This window comes from Phodopus roborovskii, unplaced genomic scaffold (assembly GCF_943737965.1).
Source record: "Phodopus roborovskii unplaced genomic scaffold, PHOROB, whole genome shotgun sequence".
Classification (NCBI taxonomy): Eukaryota; Metazoa; Chordata; class Mammalia; order Rodentia; family Cricetidae; genus Phodopus; species Phodopus roborovskii.
The window spans coordinates 2,182,176-2,201,986 of record NW_026126416.1 but is presented as its reverse complement, the minus strand read 5'-3'; the positions used below and the strand labels follow the sequence as shown (position 1 = coordinate 2,201,986).

Sequence of the window (19,811 nt, the reverse complement as noted above, 5' to 3'; positions counted from 1 at the left end):
TACACAAACAAATATGACACGCATGCATTACTAGGCAATATGATCTTATGATATGCTGTCATTGGCTGTTTACAGTGTTTTAAGTATGAGCATGTATTACATTCGGTCACTTAAACTAACTCTTCTGTATAATCGCATATATTGAGCATGTATCACATTCGGTTAAAATGTTCACATATAATCACTTCATACTGAAGTCACCCATGGCATAATAAAACAAATATTTTATTTGACACTGTAAATTTTTACGTGGTTTTACGATCAAAACTGTGTGCCATATCTGTCACCAACACAACACAGGTATTAAATGATGCAGTTGTATTTTGGTCATCTCACTTGCAGAACTTACAGAATTATGGAAAAGTTACAAAGCAGAATATTAAATGATAACACAGCTTGCCTAATTTCTGCTTTACTTCCCTTGGGAGCATTCTTGTATCTTCCTTGTGGCCTCTCTCTCCTTTGTACACCTTCCTCTTTGTCTTCTTCTCCTCCTTCTCTTCTTTGGCCGACACTGCCTCTGAACTCTTGTGTTCTGGTGAGCGTCCTCATTTCTGCCTCTTCAATACTTGGGACTGTAGAGAGCATCATCTGCTAATGATGATCCATGAGCTTTAGTGGTCATCTCCACTCTGTCCGTACTCATATGCACAAATGGAGACTGACGATGTGATCAAGACTATGCTTTGCTTTAAAAAAAAAAATCATTTAAAACATGTATAAATTTTGCCCTTGGGCTGTGTTTATAAGTAGTATAGGCAACCCCACTGACCACTGTTTAAAATCAAATTCCAACTTCACGATACCTCATTATGTATGAAAATTTAAAAACAAAATATTGACTCTGAAATCAATCTGATTCTAAAATTTCCAGATAAGGTATATTAAGTCCATCTTTAAACATAAAATTAATTATATGTAACGGTAACATAAGGCTTATTTAGTTGTTGAGTACTTCTGTAGTAATTATTCTGAAAGTATCAGTAAAGAAACTATTTCTCTACAGTGCTTCTCCTATAATAAGAATTTGTTATTGATTCCTTGCGTAGATTGTTGAAAACACTGAAGGATTTTTTTTTAATTTGGGAATTCTAAATAAGCCCAAATATTAACATAAATATGACTGTTATAAATTTTATATGGCAAAATTCAGTGTACACACAGCAAAGCAACTTATTTGAAGAAGTATTAGTATGTTTGTCTGGCCCTGTGTTAGGTTCTGAAAAGATAAGCAAAATGAACAAAGTTGACAGTTCCTGCCCTAATAATTTTAGATCTAAATTCAATCATCCTGGCAGATTTGGAGGGACCCAGCAAGAAGCATGCCCTCAGATCAACTCCTGATGAGGCTGAATGTTGGCTGTTATTAGTGATGCATTCCATCTGCTAGCTTCCTATCTATTTCAGTCTACTTTTGCTCATTACTTTTGTAAACCTAAGCTGAGCTGCCTCTATTTTGTTCAAAGAATGTATATGCTTTCAATATATAAATGACCAAATTTGTAACCATGTATGAACACACACACCCACACATGATTAGAACATATTTTTCTTCCTGTATATTTTTTTTTCTCATTCTACAATACAGCCCATGATGTAGATTGTGAAGATCTACGCTAAGGATGTGGATCATTAAAAGTTTCTCATGATATTTCATAATACTGGAAGAGAATATGGAATACTAAACAAATACACACAAATGTGTCATTTAAGTAAGTGGTTGATGAGAAGGTTCCAGGGACAGAGACAGATAAGAGCTCAAGGGAACAAGAAGGACTTGAAAAGTAGACAGAAGCTGTGCTAAAACAAGATATATGTTTTTCTCAATGTTGGGCTGAATAATTTTATAAGAAATTTGTGTAATAATTCTGTAGTTCAAAATAAGCTGTGTGCTAAAATATTAGTCTATCTACATCACAGCAAATCAGAAGCATGTATTCTCCAATAAAAAAAAAATGTGTTCTTTTTTGTTTTTGGAGGAAGGTTATTTGGGAATTTCTGTTTCTCAGCATTGATGCCAGATGGTAGTGTCCACAGACTGTCAGCCTTGCATGCTGATAGTTATCAACTCTGGATGCTAACAGGGTGTTAAATGTAAGTACTACAGAATAACTTTTATTTCCATCTATACTGTGAACATACACTGTGTTCTAGGCACTGGTCATACAAGTAGACTGTCGGATGAATATTTCTTTCAGGGCATTTGCTGGCCAATGGGACGCTATGAAACGGCACAATGCTAAACTTTACTGTCACTTAAACCAATTCTGAATGTGTGTATTGTATCCTAGATGCCATAATGGAAATTGTGAGAAGGAAGGTATTGTGCATAGAAAATTAGGAGATCGATCAGGTTATCTCCCTCATGGGAAAAATATTTTCCTTTTTCCCTGTACTTTCTTCCATGTTATTGCATCTCTCATAGTATAGACTCAATCTGCTATTTTTTTTTCAATCACATCTAATCCAAGGTCATGCCTTACACTAAAAGACATTGTACACCACAGTGATTTCAATGACGTGCCTGAAATATGTTGCTGTGATTTTTGTAGACTGATGCTTGGAAGAAGCTTCAGCTGGGTTCAATATTTCCACTTTTCACTTGAAGTTTTGCCTTTTCTCTGCCTTCTGTTGAAAATAAATCTTTGTTTGAAGGCAAGTTTAAACATCTTTATGTTTCCATTGCTGCTCTCGGTGAACCTTGTCAAAAGTATTGATTTTGCTCTTTTTCTTGCTGCTGCTTCTACTAAATGAGGTTTACTACTCAAAGAACCTTGGAGAATCATGCTGGTATATACTCAAATGAAAGGAGGTTTGTCTGGATGATTTTTTTTGAAGCTTAAGGATACATTTGACTTCAGCTTACATAAGGACAAATTTTCAGAAATGAAAACCAGGAATCTAGTTACGTTTGGATGTGTTGGCTTGAAAATGTCCACTAGAGAGCCAAGTAGAAAAACTGAGTAGGCAGTTGAATACATAAAATGGGAGCAGAGACAGGGCTGGAAATAAAAATTTTGCAATCCAGGATATATCCCGGGAATACATTCTGAGTTAAATATAAAAGGAAATGTATTTTTAGTAATAGAAGAGAAAGGATCAACCCAGGATACTCAAGAGCAACCCCAAGGGTTTGAAAAATGCCATGAGAATGTGGACATTTTCAGGTCAAGTGAGGAGAATGTTTTGAAGAAAAGCGAGTGGACCAACTGTGCCTGTGTTACTAAGACATGCAGGGAGAGGGTCAGCTTAACTGTTGCTTTGTGACACGTACAGTTACAATGGGAACCTTGATCACTGTGGGTTTTGTAGAGAGAGAAGAGCCATAACCAGGCTAATAAGTCAGTAGTTAGTTATGTAGGATACAATATTAACACCTGCTTGGGACTCCCTTCCCAATACATCTGATGAAACCCTAACGTCTGTACCTCAAAATTTGACTGTATTCAGATAAATGTCTTGGAAAGGTGGCCAAATTAAAATGAGGCTATAATCTAGTATTATAAGAAGAAGGAATTTGAACAAATGGAGGGAAGCCATAGTGCCATCACTGCGAATTCTGCTTACTTCCTTGCTGTGTTTGGGCCAGGTGTTCTTTAGGTCACATAAGCAACATTTCTTCACGATGGCCATGACACCCCACAGCTGGAGAAAACAGCTCTTTAATAGCATTTTTATTTCATCCTATCTTGTATGTGCCTACTGTGTTGTGTTTATTCAGTTTATTTAGCTGTTTTAGCTGTCTCTTTTTAGAGTGTGTGTGAGAAGCAGAAGGTAAAGCAGGTTTCTTTTATTTTAATATTCTTAGTTTGGCCAAAGCCTATGATTTGCTGTTTTGCTATGTCTGCTTCATGATGCTTATGGTCTTGCCATAATCCAAGAAAGTAGTTCTTTTATAACATATTTCTCTCAGAGTTGGTTCTTTACCCCCCCCCCCCCCCGTGGTCTTCCTGGTTGAATTCTATAGAAGCAGGTCCTATACAAGCTATGAGTTATGGGTTACCCTTGCCAAGTGTGACGAGGCAGTGTAGCTCTTTGTAGCTGATGCGAGCCTTGGAAGACCTGCCAACTGGGGACTGTCCCGCTAATAAAGAAGGAGAGTATGCCACATTTCTGTGTGTAGTTTATATGACGTTTCACACATGAGAAGCCTTGGCACACTTTGTTTGCATACTATTTGTCATATTTGTCTGATATTTCTGGGCATTGTTACATTTCTATATGAATTGTATCTGAACAATTCCCAAAATAACTTCCTTTTTTTTGTATTTTATTATTCTTATTTAATATTTTTTCTTATTTTACACATCGATCCCCTCTCCCTCCCATCCTTGCATGTCCCCCAATGACCCCTCCAATCACATCCCACATCCACTCCTCAGGGAGGGTGAGGCCTTCCATGAGGGACCATCAAAATCTGTCAGGTCATATGGGGAAGGGTCTAGGCCCTCCCCCTTGTCTCTAGGCTAAGGGAGTATCTATCCATGAAGAATGTGCTCCCAAAGTCCTTTCATGCTCTAGGATACATCCTGTTTCCATTGTCAGAAGTCCTATAAATTGCCCAGGCCTCCTAACTGACACCCACGTTCAGAGGGTCTGGGTCAGGCCTCTGCTGGTTTCCCAGCAATCAGACTGGGTTCCATGAGCTTCCCATTTTTCAGATCACCTGTTTCTGTGGGTTTCTCCAGCCTGATCTTGACCCCTTTGCTCATCACTTCTCCCTCTCTACAACTGGGTTGCAGGAGTTCAGTTCATTTCAGTGCAGCTACAGGATAAAGGCTCTAGGATGGCATATAAGTTAGTCATCAATCTCATTATCAGGGAAGGGCATTTGAGGTAGCCTCTCCACTATTGCTTAGATTGTTAGTTGGGGTCGTCCTTGTAGATCTCTGGACATTTCTTTCCCTAGTGCCAGATTTCTCTTTAAACATATGCTGGCTCCCTCTATTATGGTATCCCTTTTCTTGCTCTCCTCTATCTTCCCCTGACTCAATCTTCCTGCTTCCTATGTTCTCCTCTCCCATCCTCTTCTCCCCTTCGAAGTAGGGTAATAAATCATAATCTGTTTAACTGTGTTTTATAGTTACCAACTTCGAGAGCACCAGATGTAATGTGAGTTCCATCGGCCTTGAAAATAATAAAAAAAAAAATAATAAAAGCTAAGAGATTAGAGAGATGAAGGAGCAAAACCACAACCATCTTACCTAGTCATCTTCCCAACAGAAAAGAGTGTGTTCTTCCTGCCTCCTCCTGCCTCATCACTTCCTCTCTCTGCCCAGCCATACCACTTCCTGTCTGTCTCCCCAGACCTCTATGGTTAACAAGTGGCTAGCTCTGCCCTCTGATTTTCAGGCAAACTTTATTTGTTAGAGTATAAACAAGGTATCACTACAACCAAATCCTTACTATTAGACCACCGGGGAGCATTGGACAGTCTCTGCCCCTGGGATCAGAGTTAGTTTCGAGTTGCCTGCCAGTCCTGGGAGCTGAGTCTGGATCCCCTACAAGAGCAGTGCATTCTCGACCTTCCAGTCATTACTCCAGCTCCACGTTTTTCTCTCGTTTGCGTCTTTTTTTTTATGTCTTCCAAACATGTTTAATCCTTACTATTAGGTTTACCACCAAATTCCCGTGAGTGATTTCAATTCTCAGCTTATACGGGAGATTCTTTCCATGAAGTGCTCTGGATTGCTAACGTATCCCTCCTTGAAAAAAAAAAAAAGAAGTGTGTGTGTGGGGGGTTACTAGAAATGTTTACTTTGAAGAACATGGGTGGAAGAACATGGGTGGAATGGAAGAAAACCAGTCTAAGCTTCTGCTAAGGCTGTACAACAATCACGGGCCGTGCAACAGAAAAACAAACAAACAAAAAAAAACAAGACGCGAAACCAAAGCATCAAAAACCTAGCAGCAACTTTCGGTCAGCGACAGTGTTAAAATTCAGTGCTAACAGAGAAGAGGGGATGGCTGCTTGCCAATACAGTATTTAAAAGGAAAGCCAATGCATTAGGTAGACAGAAAGAAGGGACAGCAACTCCCAGGGAAAACAGATTTAAGGGGATTCCCTTAACAGGAAAAAGAGGGTATTAGAATTATCCTTATCTAGGCTTGTTCAGAGGTTAGAATATTATTTTATTATTATTATTATTATTATTATTATTATTATTATTATTATTATGCCTTAAAACTTTGTTGGGAAGACTCCCAGCCCGCAGACTCTTCTGCCCACTCCTATGTACAAAGGCATAACCTTTTATGATGGTACATTAGACGACTGGGCCATTCTCCTCAAGCGTGGCTGACACACAGTGCTGATGTTGCCCATGATGACTTGGTTGAAGATTTGCTCTTGTTTTTGCTGGGTTCCACACTGATGCTCATTTGGTACAGCTTCTGGATGGCCGGTTGCTATGGCTTCCTTTATGACAGTTTTGTTCTCTGTGTGCTCAGAGATGTTACATAAGTAAGAAAGTATCCCAAGAATTCTTGTTATGTTTAAAAGCACAGAATTGTTCTTAACGGTACATTCAAGTTGGTGGCATACTGTATTCACTGTCCTAGGAATGGTTTCACTGATTTCATTCACTAGTGTTATATAACTTATTAATAAACAAATTAATTACATGTAGGTACATGTACATACTTCATAAGTGACATGCGTGCAACTCTGTGTTCCTGTGCTATCTTCCGGGCTTCTCTCCTATATGTTATTACTCTGATGTTTTTTTCTTCTCTTGTTTTAAAAGATAAAGTATAGCAGTACAAGTATCCTAGATTGGTTTTAAATAGTTTTAAACTTTATTAAGTTCTGTGTTAAACTCTCATCTTCCATTCAGCATCATGTTACAAAAACAAAAACAAAACAACAACAAAAAAAAAAACACCTTTCTTATTGACACACATAGCCATAAGCATTAATTTCTACTCTAACTTTCTGTTGTAAGATTATGTTGTCCCGTCTCCATTTCTGTGTCTGGAAGTTTACTTGTCTTATTTACAAGCAATTAGAGCCTGTTAGAACGTTCTGTTCCCACATCAATCTACTTGCTCTTTGTCACTTTAGTAGATTCAGACGGTTGGACAGTAAGTGTAACTAGACACTAGCCTGCAGAAATGATTTCACTAACATAGTACTCGCTGCCAAGTAGTAAAAACATTACTTGTTCCCATCTCTAATGTTTGGTGTGTGTGTGTGTGTGTGTGTGTGTAAGTGAAGTTCCAAGAAAAAAAAAGTGCCACACATTATTAAGATTCTACAAATGTAGTGACTGAGTACAATTTTGTAAATGTGGAGATTCGGAAAGATTTCAGACCCCACAGCCAAAATGATCTTGGTCTGTCTCCAGTGTCTTAAAGGCTCATTCATTGTCCAGTTCTGTGACTGGCCACCCTAACATCCTCTCAAGTTATCAGGTTAAACCTTTGGAATATTTAACAAAGAGATAGCTAACATCCCATAACCCTGATGCTAAGAATGCTCTCTGGTAGATCAAAAACCTGTAGCAGAATTTCCCCCGCTCTCCTACAGAGTGCCTGCCTCACATCCCTTCTGATGGATTTGGTGCTGCAGTGATGTATGGCTTTAGCTATGGGCCTAATTCATCCTATTTAACTGCTTTGCTTCTACAGTAGAAAACATAATTCAGGCAACTTGGGTCTGTGTTCCCAGGACATAGTTCGTTCACATTTGTCCCAGAATGAACTGTCTTCCTGCCTTGGAGGTCAGAACTGTGTTTTGTATCGACCCATATGGAGAGATACTTGATTACCTCATTATAATAGTCTTGCCTTCATTTCTTCCTAATTCCAGCTATTTCTTTCTTTCTCTGGGAAGAGACATTTTGTATTTCTTGCGCTTGTTTTTTTTTTAATGATTTATTAAAAGTATGTATGTATTCTTATTAATTATTAGCTCTCCCCTCCCTTTCTAAACAAAATCCTATTTAGAAACAGTTTAAACTAGAAAGAAGAAAATCCCTTCATGAAAGTTCCGGGTAGAAAATAGATTTCTGAGTAAAATGGAATTTTAGGGTAACAAAAGTCTAAAGGGCTCCCAAACAGAGATATCACCACTGTCACTTTGAAACACATCTTAGAAGATGTTCTTGTTAAAAATCATTGAGTCCTCGCCCGTGCCCACGAGGCAGCTAAAACTGGATGAACACCTGACATCTCTGCCTTATTGGTTTTTCCTTTCCTTTCCTTTTCAACTGTGTCCTCTTGTGTAGCCTTTTAATACTTTTTTGTGTTGTATCACATCTCAAATAACAAAACCGTTTTCTTTGGATTTTGAAGTTATAATAATAATATAATTGCATCATTTATACCTTCCCTTTCCTAAATAAAACCTGCTCAGTCTGTATGACAATATTTGTGCGCACATCCTCAGGGCTGAACATTTGGAACTGGCTATCAGGTTGGTGTGCTCTTCCCCGAGGAAGACTAGCTAGCCCTCCCGCTCCCAGCATTCCATAGTTGCCTGGAGCTCTTTGTGTAGAGGCGAGGTATTGTGGGCTTTCCTCGTTTACTTTAGCAAGCCTCTCCTTATTGTCTTTATTTAGTTCCTGTTTGGGCAATCACGTTGCTGAAGGCTAACTTTATGGGTGTACAGCTTCTGATTTCGGTTTTGATCTCTTCATTTTGGCTGAATGCAGAGACAGAGTCCTGGAACTAAACCCTTACTCTTGAGTTGCCTGAATCCCACCCTGCACTTTCTTGGAGGATAGAGCCCATCTCTATTCCACAAGGACAGCTCTCATGAAGATGTGCTGTACCACATAGCAGAAATAGCCATCTGAAAACCTTGATTCCCTGAGCCATAAGGAATTCTTTGGAACATCTAGAAATGCCTGAACCCAGTGTTCAAGGGAACCACACCCAGACCATATGTATAACTGCTTAATTTTATACACACCTCACGATCCATGTTCTGGTTCTTCCTGTATGCACAACTTAAATCTCTTTTTAGACCGAGAGTGATTTGGGACCATCGGTCCAGAGTTCCTCCTCCTAATGTGGCCATATCAAATATCCTCTCTACTTTTCTACTTGTCTCTTTAATTGGCGTAATGGTTGCAGGCGGCTGAACCAAGCCTGTGGTAGGGCAGCTGAAGCCTGGCATTTTATCCTAAAACTCCAGTTATAGTTTAGAAAATGGACACTTACTTATTTATTTTTGTCATTTAAACATTTTTTTAAATCACCAAATCTGGATTTTCCTCTGCAGAACACTGGCAACACACTTTTCCTGTATCAATTTCCCACACTGGGAGGAGGAACAAATTAATGGTTCAGTGACCCTCAGAGAAGACATCAGACGCCCTAGTCCATCACTCCCTATCCTTCTTTGTTTACTCTGAGACAGGCCTCTCGTGGACACAGATCTTGGCTGGTGATCACCAAACCTGTATACTCCTGCCTCTGGTACCACTGTAGTCTCTGGAAAGTGCCCGCAAGCAGCTATGGTCTTAGGGGCTGGGGGTTTGAATGCGGCTTTGGGTTCAGTGCATGGACTCTTACCCCCTGAACCTTGATGTAATATAGTAGGAGTTCCATATACCTGTGAAGGTCGAGCCATACCTTGGATCCTGGAAACTATCATATCTCTTGTTGTTAAGGCGTTGCTCTGCTAAGCCATCCGGTGTCTTTGAACTCCCGCTAGTAGACGTTAGAATGGTTGTCTAGCGGAATGTAGGGTGTGCTTCAGCTTTCTCTTGTTTGAGGTGAGGATGTTGATTTCCCCTGATCATCCTTCTGGTAACTTTCAAAATATCCTCAAGTTTCTAGAGTTGTGCATTTTGTTTGTTGGTAATGAAGGATGTCTTGGTCTTTTTGTTTGTTTGTTTGTTTGTTTTTAATCTTAATTGCTTTGAGGGATTTGCCCATATTGTAACACCACCCTGTAACATTTAAAGTGTTTTCAGCTTATGTTTAACCCTGAAAGACAATAATGATAATAATAATAAAAAGAAATACAGTGTATACATTACAATATTAGCCTAAATTGGCCAATCATATAACATAAATCCTTTTATTATGCGACATCAACTATCTCATGAAATTTATTGCATTCATCCAAAATAAGCTATCAGCATTGAAGAGTGTGTTGGTCACATCCCCTTCACTTACCTGTGTGAGACTTACATCTTGCAGTAGCTGCTCAGTATCTTGAGAGTATATCACATTGCCATCCTGTGACAAGATCAAATTACAGACAACCCAGGGAAATCTGTATTGAAAAGTTAGAAATTATGGGCTCTTCTACTTTTTTCTCTTCTAGTGCTTTTGGTCACAAGGCACTAAGAGATAGAATCTCTTTATTATTTAAGCTTTGTAAAATATATCTTAGTACTTATTCTTGAACTCTCCAACTTTTTCCCATGGTAAATAAAGTGAAATTGGAGCTGTTAAAATTGAATTATTTTGGTTGTATGGAGAAATACAGAGAGGAGACCTGGCAAATGAACACTGCATATGATGACATGTCAGAAGGAAGTCTTGCTTGGTTGATTTGTGATGTGTTTGCTGTGACAACCACATGTGTAAGTACTTGCAAACACTGCAATAAATCTAAGGTCCTGCAGGTGTTGCCTACCAAGCACTAATGGCAGAGTCAGGGGAATTGTTGGTCTTTCATTGGCCATGTCTATAGTGGGAGTCATTTGCTGACTGACTGGCAATCCAGAGTCTTCTCTGTTTTAACCACACCTTAACAATATTGCACATGTGGAAGATGGAACCCACCACCATATGAAGATCTGACTGGATGATTCCTCCATGTCAGCACAGTGCAAAAATAGTAAACATTCGATTCGATAATTCCTCCACGTCAGCACGGTAAACATTCGGTAGAAGCTACCTTGAATTTTACATTTTGATCATTTCCTTTGATAGCAGTGTGTGCTAAGATACTTTCTTGTGATTCAGCCTGAGGAAAGCAACCTTAGCTACCCCTGAAATAAACTTGTTAAACACCCAACAGCACTCCACAGCGCACTATGTGTACAATGATTTTAGGTACAGGATTTTGGATACAGATCCATTGTGGGGTGGATCTCCAATCCCTCCCTCAGCCTTCGTCTGAGCATCTTCTCCCAAGACACCAGACTTGTTGACTTCAGAGCCTTTTCTAGTCTGGAATAGTGTCATCTCAATTTAACTAACTCTACCCACAGCAATTCTATTCTCAAATAAACTCACCTTTAAAGTACTGGATTCATCAATTTATCAATTTATATTTTTTTTTTTTTGGGGAGAGGGTACAATTTAATTCAGAAGAATGTTATATAGAGTTTGAAAACGTGAAAATGTCATGAGTATAAACTTAATTTAGTGTTTTCTGTCATGAGCATAGTGAGAACATTGATGCTACATGGAGAGATTGCACATTCCTTCTTACTCTTCACCTAGATACCACACGCAGCATTGGAATGACTCAACAACAAAAAGGCATGTAAATGAGCCAGGTGAAAGTTTCTTAGCAGGGAGAGCTACCACGGGAGCTATGTGCATTATCACGACACCCACACATAAACTTTGTGAACAAAAACCATCTAAAGTAAATTGATATAAAGGTTAAAATGCATCTATAGAACCCACGTGTTACAACCCTAAGGCCCAGAGAGTCTTATCAAACTATTTGTTTGCCAGGAGTATGATAATAAAGAATTTATTTCTGGACTCCACGCCAATGTTGTGGGATCAGTGCTAAGATTTCAAGCAATAGCAGCCAGTAGAGACACGGTCAGAATCTTGGTTGATGTATTGATGTATATCTGCCAAGAAATTGGTAGGATTTCCAGGTGTCAACATCGGAAGTGGCAAAATAGTGTTCCTTCATTGATAATCCTGGATCAAAATTGCCTTTGTGTTATTAAAATAAGACCTACTTTGAAGTTTACTGGATAAGAATTTTAAGATGTATGAAGGGAAGTTACAATTTAACAGGCTCTGGAGTGATTTTTTTTTTTTTTTTTTATACAGAATTCAAGTAGCTGAGCAATAGAGTGAGAGGAAAATGGAAAACAAGTGCTAAATTAAAGCTGCACTAAAGTAATTATCATTAGGGAAGATTTCCAACCCCCCCTGTTCTCCCATTTCTACAGCAATTCCAAAATGCTTGGAATGTAGAAACCGCACAAGGATTTCTATTTGAAGATACTACATATTCAAAAAGAGGGTAATACATTGAAAATGGTAATATGTATGGAAGATTTTCTCAGCATCATCTCTTCTGTAAAACCAACTTTTCCGGTATAAGCGGGATGATTGCATCACAGACATTATTAGAATATTGATGAATAAAATAATCCACCCACCCAACCAGCCAGAAGAAAAACCTCAATGTACCACGAGTTTGACTGATTAGAGGCAGGTTTAATCAACATTCACCCATCTCTTACATTACTTAACTGAATATGAGGGTTGATTTGAAGCCCCTAATGGTCAACAGTAGAATTACTGTGAAGGCGGTGGGGTGCTGATTCTTATAAGAAAAGCATATCAAAATTATTTGACTTATTTTTACCCCAAAACGACTATCAAGCTAATAACTCTAAATCTACACAACAGAAACAGGGAACATTTCACTACAAAAGGTTGTGTTGCTAAAAGCCCAAATGATAAACATAAGGGGATAAAATATATATGGAAGCTCAACACACTTGCTCTTTACTATAAATATATCCATTCAAATAATGCAATAAGTATTATCAGCTAATAAAGTGGAGTTATTTTATGAGAAAACGTTTCAGTTGAAGATACAACCTATTAAGAATAACAATTAATTTGTTTTTTGTTACATGTTACCACTGTCGTGTGTTAGGATAAATGTGGGGAAAAAGAGAGTGTAAATCTTATCTTTGATATGGACTTGTAATAAAGGTGACACTTAGAGGAATGATGTGAGATGATTTGTCCATTATTTGTAACATAATTTTCTAGGGAAATTAAATCCAGTTTGAGGGAAGGTCAGAAGAGAGAAAGACACACAGAAAAGGAAAGGAAGAGAAGAGGGACGGAGGGAGGGTTCATTTATTCTGTATCATATGGAATTTTTTTCAATGTTTTTATTTTGTTCCTCTTTATTTTCTTCCTTCTTTCCCCTCTTCCTCTTGCTTTTTACCCTCCAAATGTTTTATCCTTACTCCGTATCTAAGACAACAAATCCAAAGTATTAGGTTCATTTTTCCCCCTCTGTCATCAACCTTAAAACCCATTTATATAAAATTATGCTTCAATATTGGCTCTTTCACAGTGTAACATGGGCTCAGTGAGATCAACAGATTAATTAAGAGTTTTGTTTCACATAATTTCATGATTGGATAGAACTCAGGAAGTCATGTAGTGAAAAACTCACTAACATGCAAACCTGTATGTACTTTCAGGAACGTTCTCTGAGTGGCTGGCAAGCTGTCTCATCTTTGGCACATTTAAATATGTTGGGGAACTGTCAGTTTCACAATGATAGCCATTTCAGACTTAGTAATTCTGATCCTTAATTCTCTTCTTCTCTAGAAGGTGCTACTCAGTTCTCTGTCTAGTAAGATGATGTCTTATTTAACTGACCTTGGCTGCCTCATCATTATAAGGACAGTCATTCCACAACTCTTAACCACATAGTTATTAAACCTCTGTCTTTCTCATAATTTTTCTCAGACGACACGAATTCCACACTCCTGATTATTTTGTTTACCTGATTACATTTCATTAAAAAATAAATGATCCTAACTCCACGCTCATACTGGGCTCCAGCTCCTATCTGAAGAATGGATGGGGCTTCGTCTAAATTTGATAATTCTAGGAAGCAAATCAGAATGGCCTTTCCTAAATTACTTGTGTAATAGCCATGTGTCCTCTTGAATTTTGTTCTGTATCCATAACAGATTTTAACTATTGAATCTCGGCCTCAGTGTTACAGTCCCTTCATTTCTAGTGAACCTGACTTTTCAGCTGATGACGAGGAAAACAGCGAAGGATTTTGAGGATACAGACAGGGCTATGTGACTGGCTGTGTTACACCGGCTTTTGTGAGAGTATGATTTTGTAGGGGTGTGAGCATGCACACAGATAGCCAAATGACTCATTTTGGAGAAATTTTCAAGTAAATGTTAACTGGGTTTCAGCCCCACACCTCATTTTACATATACGATGAAGAAAAAGATGAGAAATACTTACAAACTGTTGATAGAAATAATTTGAGATAGGATAGCAAAAATTAGAGGATATAAATTTTTAACTTGTATAAGATTTGGATTATCACAAATAACCTTTTGTGCAGCAACGTGTTTTTAATTTCGTTTCTTAGCTACTATGGCTCTTCCTCAATATGAAGAATAGTGAGATTGTGGAATTGTACATCAGCAAAGCATAATTGTAACACACAACATCCTATGTTGCTTATTTTCCTCCTTCTGCTTTTTTTCACATATGTCTTCTTTACAAAACAAAAATCAACGAAACCAGCTGCTGAATATGTTAAGGACATGCAGATTACATATTCAGAAGTTTGAGATTGTAGGAAAATCTAGAGAAAATTTTGATTGTGTAACCATTGAAATTCTGTCTTCACTGTCTTTGGAATCAAAACCCATAATGAAAATGTGTGAAACTGAGTCAATTGTTGACTGTTAACAAATCTCTCTGCACTGGGCATAATTTCTCTTTCACTATTTAAAAATATCAGTTACATCATATAAATATGAGGGATATTAGAGAGAGCACCCATCCATGAAAGAGAAAGGTGTGGTTCTGTGTATGGTGATACATGGGTTAGAAAGGGGCTGTTCTATGATGGTGGTACTGGGAGATTTTCTGCTGGGAATGGTTGACATCATTTCAGAGTAGATTAAGCATAGTATTTTGCCGTTAGTAGCCTTGCTTCTTTGTAGTATGTAATGTTAACTCGCTGCTGCTCATTAGAACCCCTTTGCTGATAGATACATATTTAAATGAGACAAAAATAACTAAACAAGAAAGGAAAGTGTGAACTTACCTGTGCCCTGAGTAGGTTCTAGATATGGTGAAGAGCTTGATAAAAACTAATATTTGGATATTCGAGTTCTGCCTTATAAGTAGATCAGTGATGGCATAGTCTGAAGGTAAATTTTTCATTTATCTAGTTCATTTTTTTCTTAAATTAAATTTATTTTTATTTTACATCCCAATCATAGTTTTCCCTCCCTCTACTCCTCCTATTTCCTCTCCCTGCCTCCTCTCTGCCCTCCCCAATCTACCCCTCCTTTCTTCTGTAGAGAAAGGGACAGGTCTCCCATTGGTATCAAACAAAAAATGCATGGCATATCTAATTCCATTAAGACTAAGATCCTACCCTTGTATTAAATCTGGGCAAGGTAACCCAGTTTGATGAATAGGTTCCCAAGAGCCAGCCAATGTGTGTGGGACAGCCCCTGCTCACACTGTTAGGATTCCCACAAGTAGACTAAGCTATGCAACTCACTTTCATGTAGAGCCTTAGGTCTGTCTGTCTGTCCTTTGCAGACTAGCTGGTTGTTGGTTCAGACTGTGAGTTCCCATGAGCCAGGTTAGCTGTGATATTCTTGACCCTTCTGGCTCCTATAATCTTTATTCTTACAGCAGGAAAATATTAGGGAAAATGTTGGGGGGACGGGTCATTTTAAATATATATTAAGTTTAAAAAATGAGTGCTTTCTTTGGAACCATCTATGTGAATTGTTAACTCACTAATTCAGATAATTAACTGCGTGATATTCGAGCTGACTTTAAAATTAGGAGGCAAAAGCTGCTTTTTCTGAAATAGCACGACTATATTTTACTCAGTTCTCGCTTTCTATGGCATAAAATTCACTCCAAATATATGATGCATTAATTCAAATAGTTTTTATTTTTACATATCTGGTAAATGCAAAGTCTGTGTCTATTCATCTCCAAAAAATAGAGATGCAGTGATCTTAACTACATTTGTTTTTACTTTCTGTTTTCAGGGTTCAAGTTGAATTCTACATGAATGAAAACACATTTAAAGAGAGATTAAAACTGTTTTTCATTAAAAACCAGCGATCAAGTAAGTTATTTCCATCTCCCTCTTTTGCTCTTTGAATAGGAGTCTACCTCAAAGTTCCAGCTGTGTCATGTTTCACAAAGTCATTGTCTATATTTCAGAATAAAATCGAGAGACTATTTAGTTGGGAGTAAGTAAAAACAAAAAACAAAAGCAAAACAGAAGATACTGTCTCTTTAATATTTTAGGTCTCTAAATCCCACATGAATAAGTAGAGCCTTGTGTGCCCTATCTGAGTTCTGAAAAATACTGCCATAGTTTGAGTGGAGTACACCATTAATCTCAGCACTTGGGATGAGGCAGAAGAATTATAAAGTCAAGGTCATGGAATCTTAAAGATTGTATGTGTGTGGTGGAGAGCTCATAGGTCTTATGACTCCCTGACATGGCAGTTAGTGGTGGTGCAGCCCCTGGATAATGGTCATCCTCCTGGAAATACCTCTGACCCATACTCAGGCGAGTAACCCCAATTAAACTCAAGGGTTTGGAAAATAAAACATGACATGAGATAGTAGGCGGAGATCATGTTAGGGAGTAGAAGAGGTTGATAAACAGTGAAGAGGAGGGGACAAAAGAGAAATTGGGGTAAAAATTATGGCAATACATTATATGCTTATATGAAACCATCAAAGAATATTCTTATAAAAAGGAATGGCCATTGTCTGATACAATGAAATTTGGAGGCTAGCTTAAGAGCTTCAGAGTAACTATCAAGCTACTCTGGATTGTAGAGTAAGAACCTGTGTCAAAAACTTCTCCTAAACAACAATAATACTACATAATTTAATTGACTCAAGCTTTTACATGAGAAGGTGGTGTAAACTATCATTGTTAAGGTTCAACAAATTGAGTTGTCACAATGGGGGATCATTTTCCTGGTTAATAATTCACTGGTTCCCAATCACTCCTAATGGTAATAATTGTCAAGTGTATTCCAAAAGGGTGTGGATGGATGAAGTTCTTCCTCTGGAGGGAGAACTTACGTGCAGAAGTATAGGGTGAATGAATGACTGAATGTCAGAGTTTAACATCCCGAAGTTTCGTACTGAGAAATTGGGAACCTTGCCGATCCTTCTCTGTGTTGAAGGGTGCGTGATACTTGTTCCTTTGCACAATCCTACATGTGTTTCAGACAGTTTATAATAGCATGACTGCTGCTTACAATGAAAGGAACGTAGAGACCTGCATTGTACCAGCACAGAGTTGGGGCTGTGGATTTTAACCCTGGGTCTATCTGCAGTACTCTAAATTAAGTTGTGTGTCAGCAGGTAGCGTTCATAGAGGGAGTCCTGGTGTGTGAGAACATATCCATATACTGCCTATAGGAAATACTTGAGTAGTTATACCATAATGGTGAGATATTCTCAATGGCAGAGTAGTTTCAGGGTTACAGTTAGGAATACTTAATGCCTTCCTAAGTTTGTTTTTAGGGTTTCTGTGAAAAACCCTATCAGTAGATACTATCTAAAGGGGTTAAATCACATGAATGAAGCCTTTTTCAATACCATTAATCAGTGTTAGACAAGTATTTATTTGAATATTCCCTGACTAAAGAGGGAACCATTTCTATGAAACTGTAAGCTATAAAGTGAGATGAGACTTTTTCAACCCTGTGGTTTTATTGTTCAGAATGTTTTATTGCAACAACAGGGCTGAAACTAAAGAAGATTAACCACAAAAAAAAAGCAAAATGCAAACAAAACTTAAGCACTTTAACAAGAAAAACTCGACATGATTGCACAATTAAAAAAATCTGCTGTAAAAGAGTGCGATAATTCTCTACGAAAGTAGACTAAAAAAGTAACATTTCATCTTAGATTCCATCAATTAATAGTTATTGGAAGGCCTTTCTCATAATTTTATGAAAGACACATAAAGTAAAACCACTGATAATCACAAGAGTGTCAGTGTGCCTGTTAATCTACTCAGAGCATTGTTGCTTAACCTTCTTCATGGACTGTCCTGGTCTTTCCAACTTTGACCTAAGGGTTTGTATGGTATAGACATGATGCTCTTAATTTTCACAAAATTTAAGATTCTGTTGGCATTAAGTCTAGTTTTTAAAAAAAAGTCCAATTTGCCCAATTCAGCATGAGAAAGAATGTTTGTCTTTATGTGTATTTATCAGCACAAGTTATCATGGCTTCTCTTTGTTAATGGTGACACAATTGCTATATAACCTGCAATTGTAGAGATGACATATGCCATAGCATAAACATAATAGCAAAAGTATTTCCCATATAATCATAGAAACAAGTTTTCTGTGTAATAAAATTAACAAGCTGCTACAGAGTCACAGGATATATTATGGTGTATTGGGGGGGGGGCAGCTTGAATTTTAAGCTTGTTAAAGTTAGTCTCCAAGCACTGGTTAAAGTTCTTAAAGCTGTGCACAGATAGACTTGAACCAACCTTGACTGAATGTTATTTTGTTGCTTTTGACTTTTAAAACCTGATTTCCCATCTATGGAATGTCCCGTGTCATTTGTAGTTCATCGATTCTATGACACTCACAATTTATTTTAGTAACTGGATCATTAAAATTCAGCTGTCAAGAACTCTAGTAAGTTTAGACAATACATTGTGTGCTTTCTAAATACCTTTTAACTGATATGCTGAAAGTTCGCATTTTTGACAATTTTTTTTTCTTTCTCTTGTATGTGCTGAGTTCAAATGAACACCAAATTTTGTTGTTTGCTTAAAGGTCTAAGAATCCGCTTGTTCAACTTTTCCCTCAAATTGCTAAGCTGCTTATTATACATTATCCGAGTGCTGCTTGAGAAACCTTCACAGGGAAATGAATGGTAAGGTGTCTTTGTGTGATCACCACAGTATTGTAATTGTTTTGAATTTTTCATATTTGCAGGATGCTATTCACTTTTGTATGAACTGATAGGAATGTCTTTCAAGGTTTGTGGGTGCATTTCTGTTTAAAGATAGTCTGAACTCTTCCATGAATGCATGGTGGCCAGTCAAAATGCTTTGACCATTATCTTAAAATGGGCTCATCTCACAACAGACCTGAATGCCTTTCTGTTACTGAATCAGATACTCTCTACAGCATGCCCACCTTCTCTATATTTTCTGTCACCGTGCACTAGTCACACTCCAATGGAAACACTCACAAATCTCTCAAGATGGTTTCCCCCATGAATATTTATTTAGATAAGTGATATTAATTTCTTGATGTATTTTAATTTCCTTTATCCACAGTCTTGTTAGTTTGTTTAACGTATTTCTGCTAACTCATTGGCTTTGTCCTTTGCAAGAACAGTAGGGCAGAGGCCTCAGTGTGTAATGACATTCATACATAATTTTGATCTCATTCACATCCGGGACTCTTGGTCTACCTAGTTTACAATGATATTCGAAGGAGAAACTAAACTATGATGACTGACTCCTGCCTTAAGCTAAAATAAAAATACATGAGATATATAAATGTATACACACACACACACACACACACACAAATTGGTAATCCAACTTGTCTATAAAATGAGTGCATTACTGAGTTTATTTAAACTTTTGGACATTAGATGAGGATTACTAAGTGAATAAGTCAAGATTTGGTACTGTAATAGGAAGTGTGATAATTATTTATGAAATTTAATAATGGTGAATCACTTTAGTGAAATCTTGGTCTATCTCAGTTGTACTACTGTGAGTGAGGTTAAAGAGAAGTTTATTGTAACATTCAGCTTTCTGTAGGAATCTCTTGCCTGTGTAAAAGCTGTTGAGGGAATCCTGCATTTCTAGCATTAGAGTCAGTTCA

General features: G+C 37.7%; 1 protein-coding gene across 4 annotated transcripts in view; it reads left to right on the top strand.

Annotated features, from left to right (window-relative positions):
- Positions 1–19,811, top strand: part of Kcnt2 (potassium sodium-activated channel subfamily T member 2) — a 264,951-nt gene that overhangs the window by 70,475 nt on the left and 174,665 nt on the right. For all 4 annotated transcript variants that reach the window (XR_007834440.1, XR_007834441.1, XM_051183174.1 and 1 more), the window contains exons 2-3: positions 15,963–16,042; positions 18,744–18,843. Coding sequence is in view for 2 of the 4 variants with exons in the window: in XM_051183174.1 (XP_051039131.1) it covers positions 15,963–16,042; positions 18,744–18,843 (180 nt within the window). In the remaining 2 variants the exon portion in view is untranslated. The remainder of the gene's footprint in view (positions 1–15,962; positions 16,043–18,743; positions 18,844–19,811) is intronic.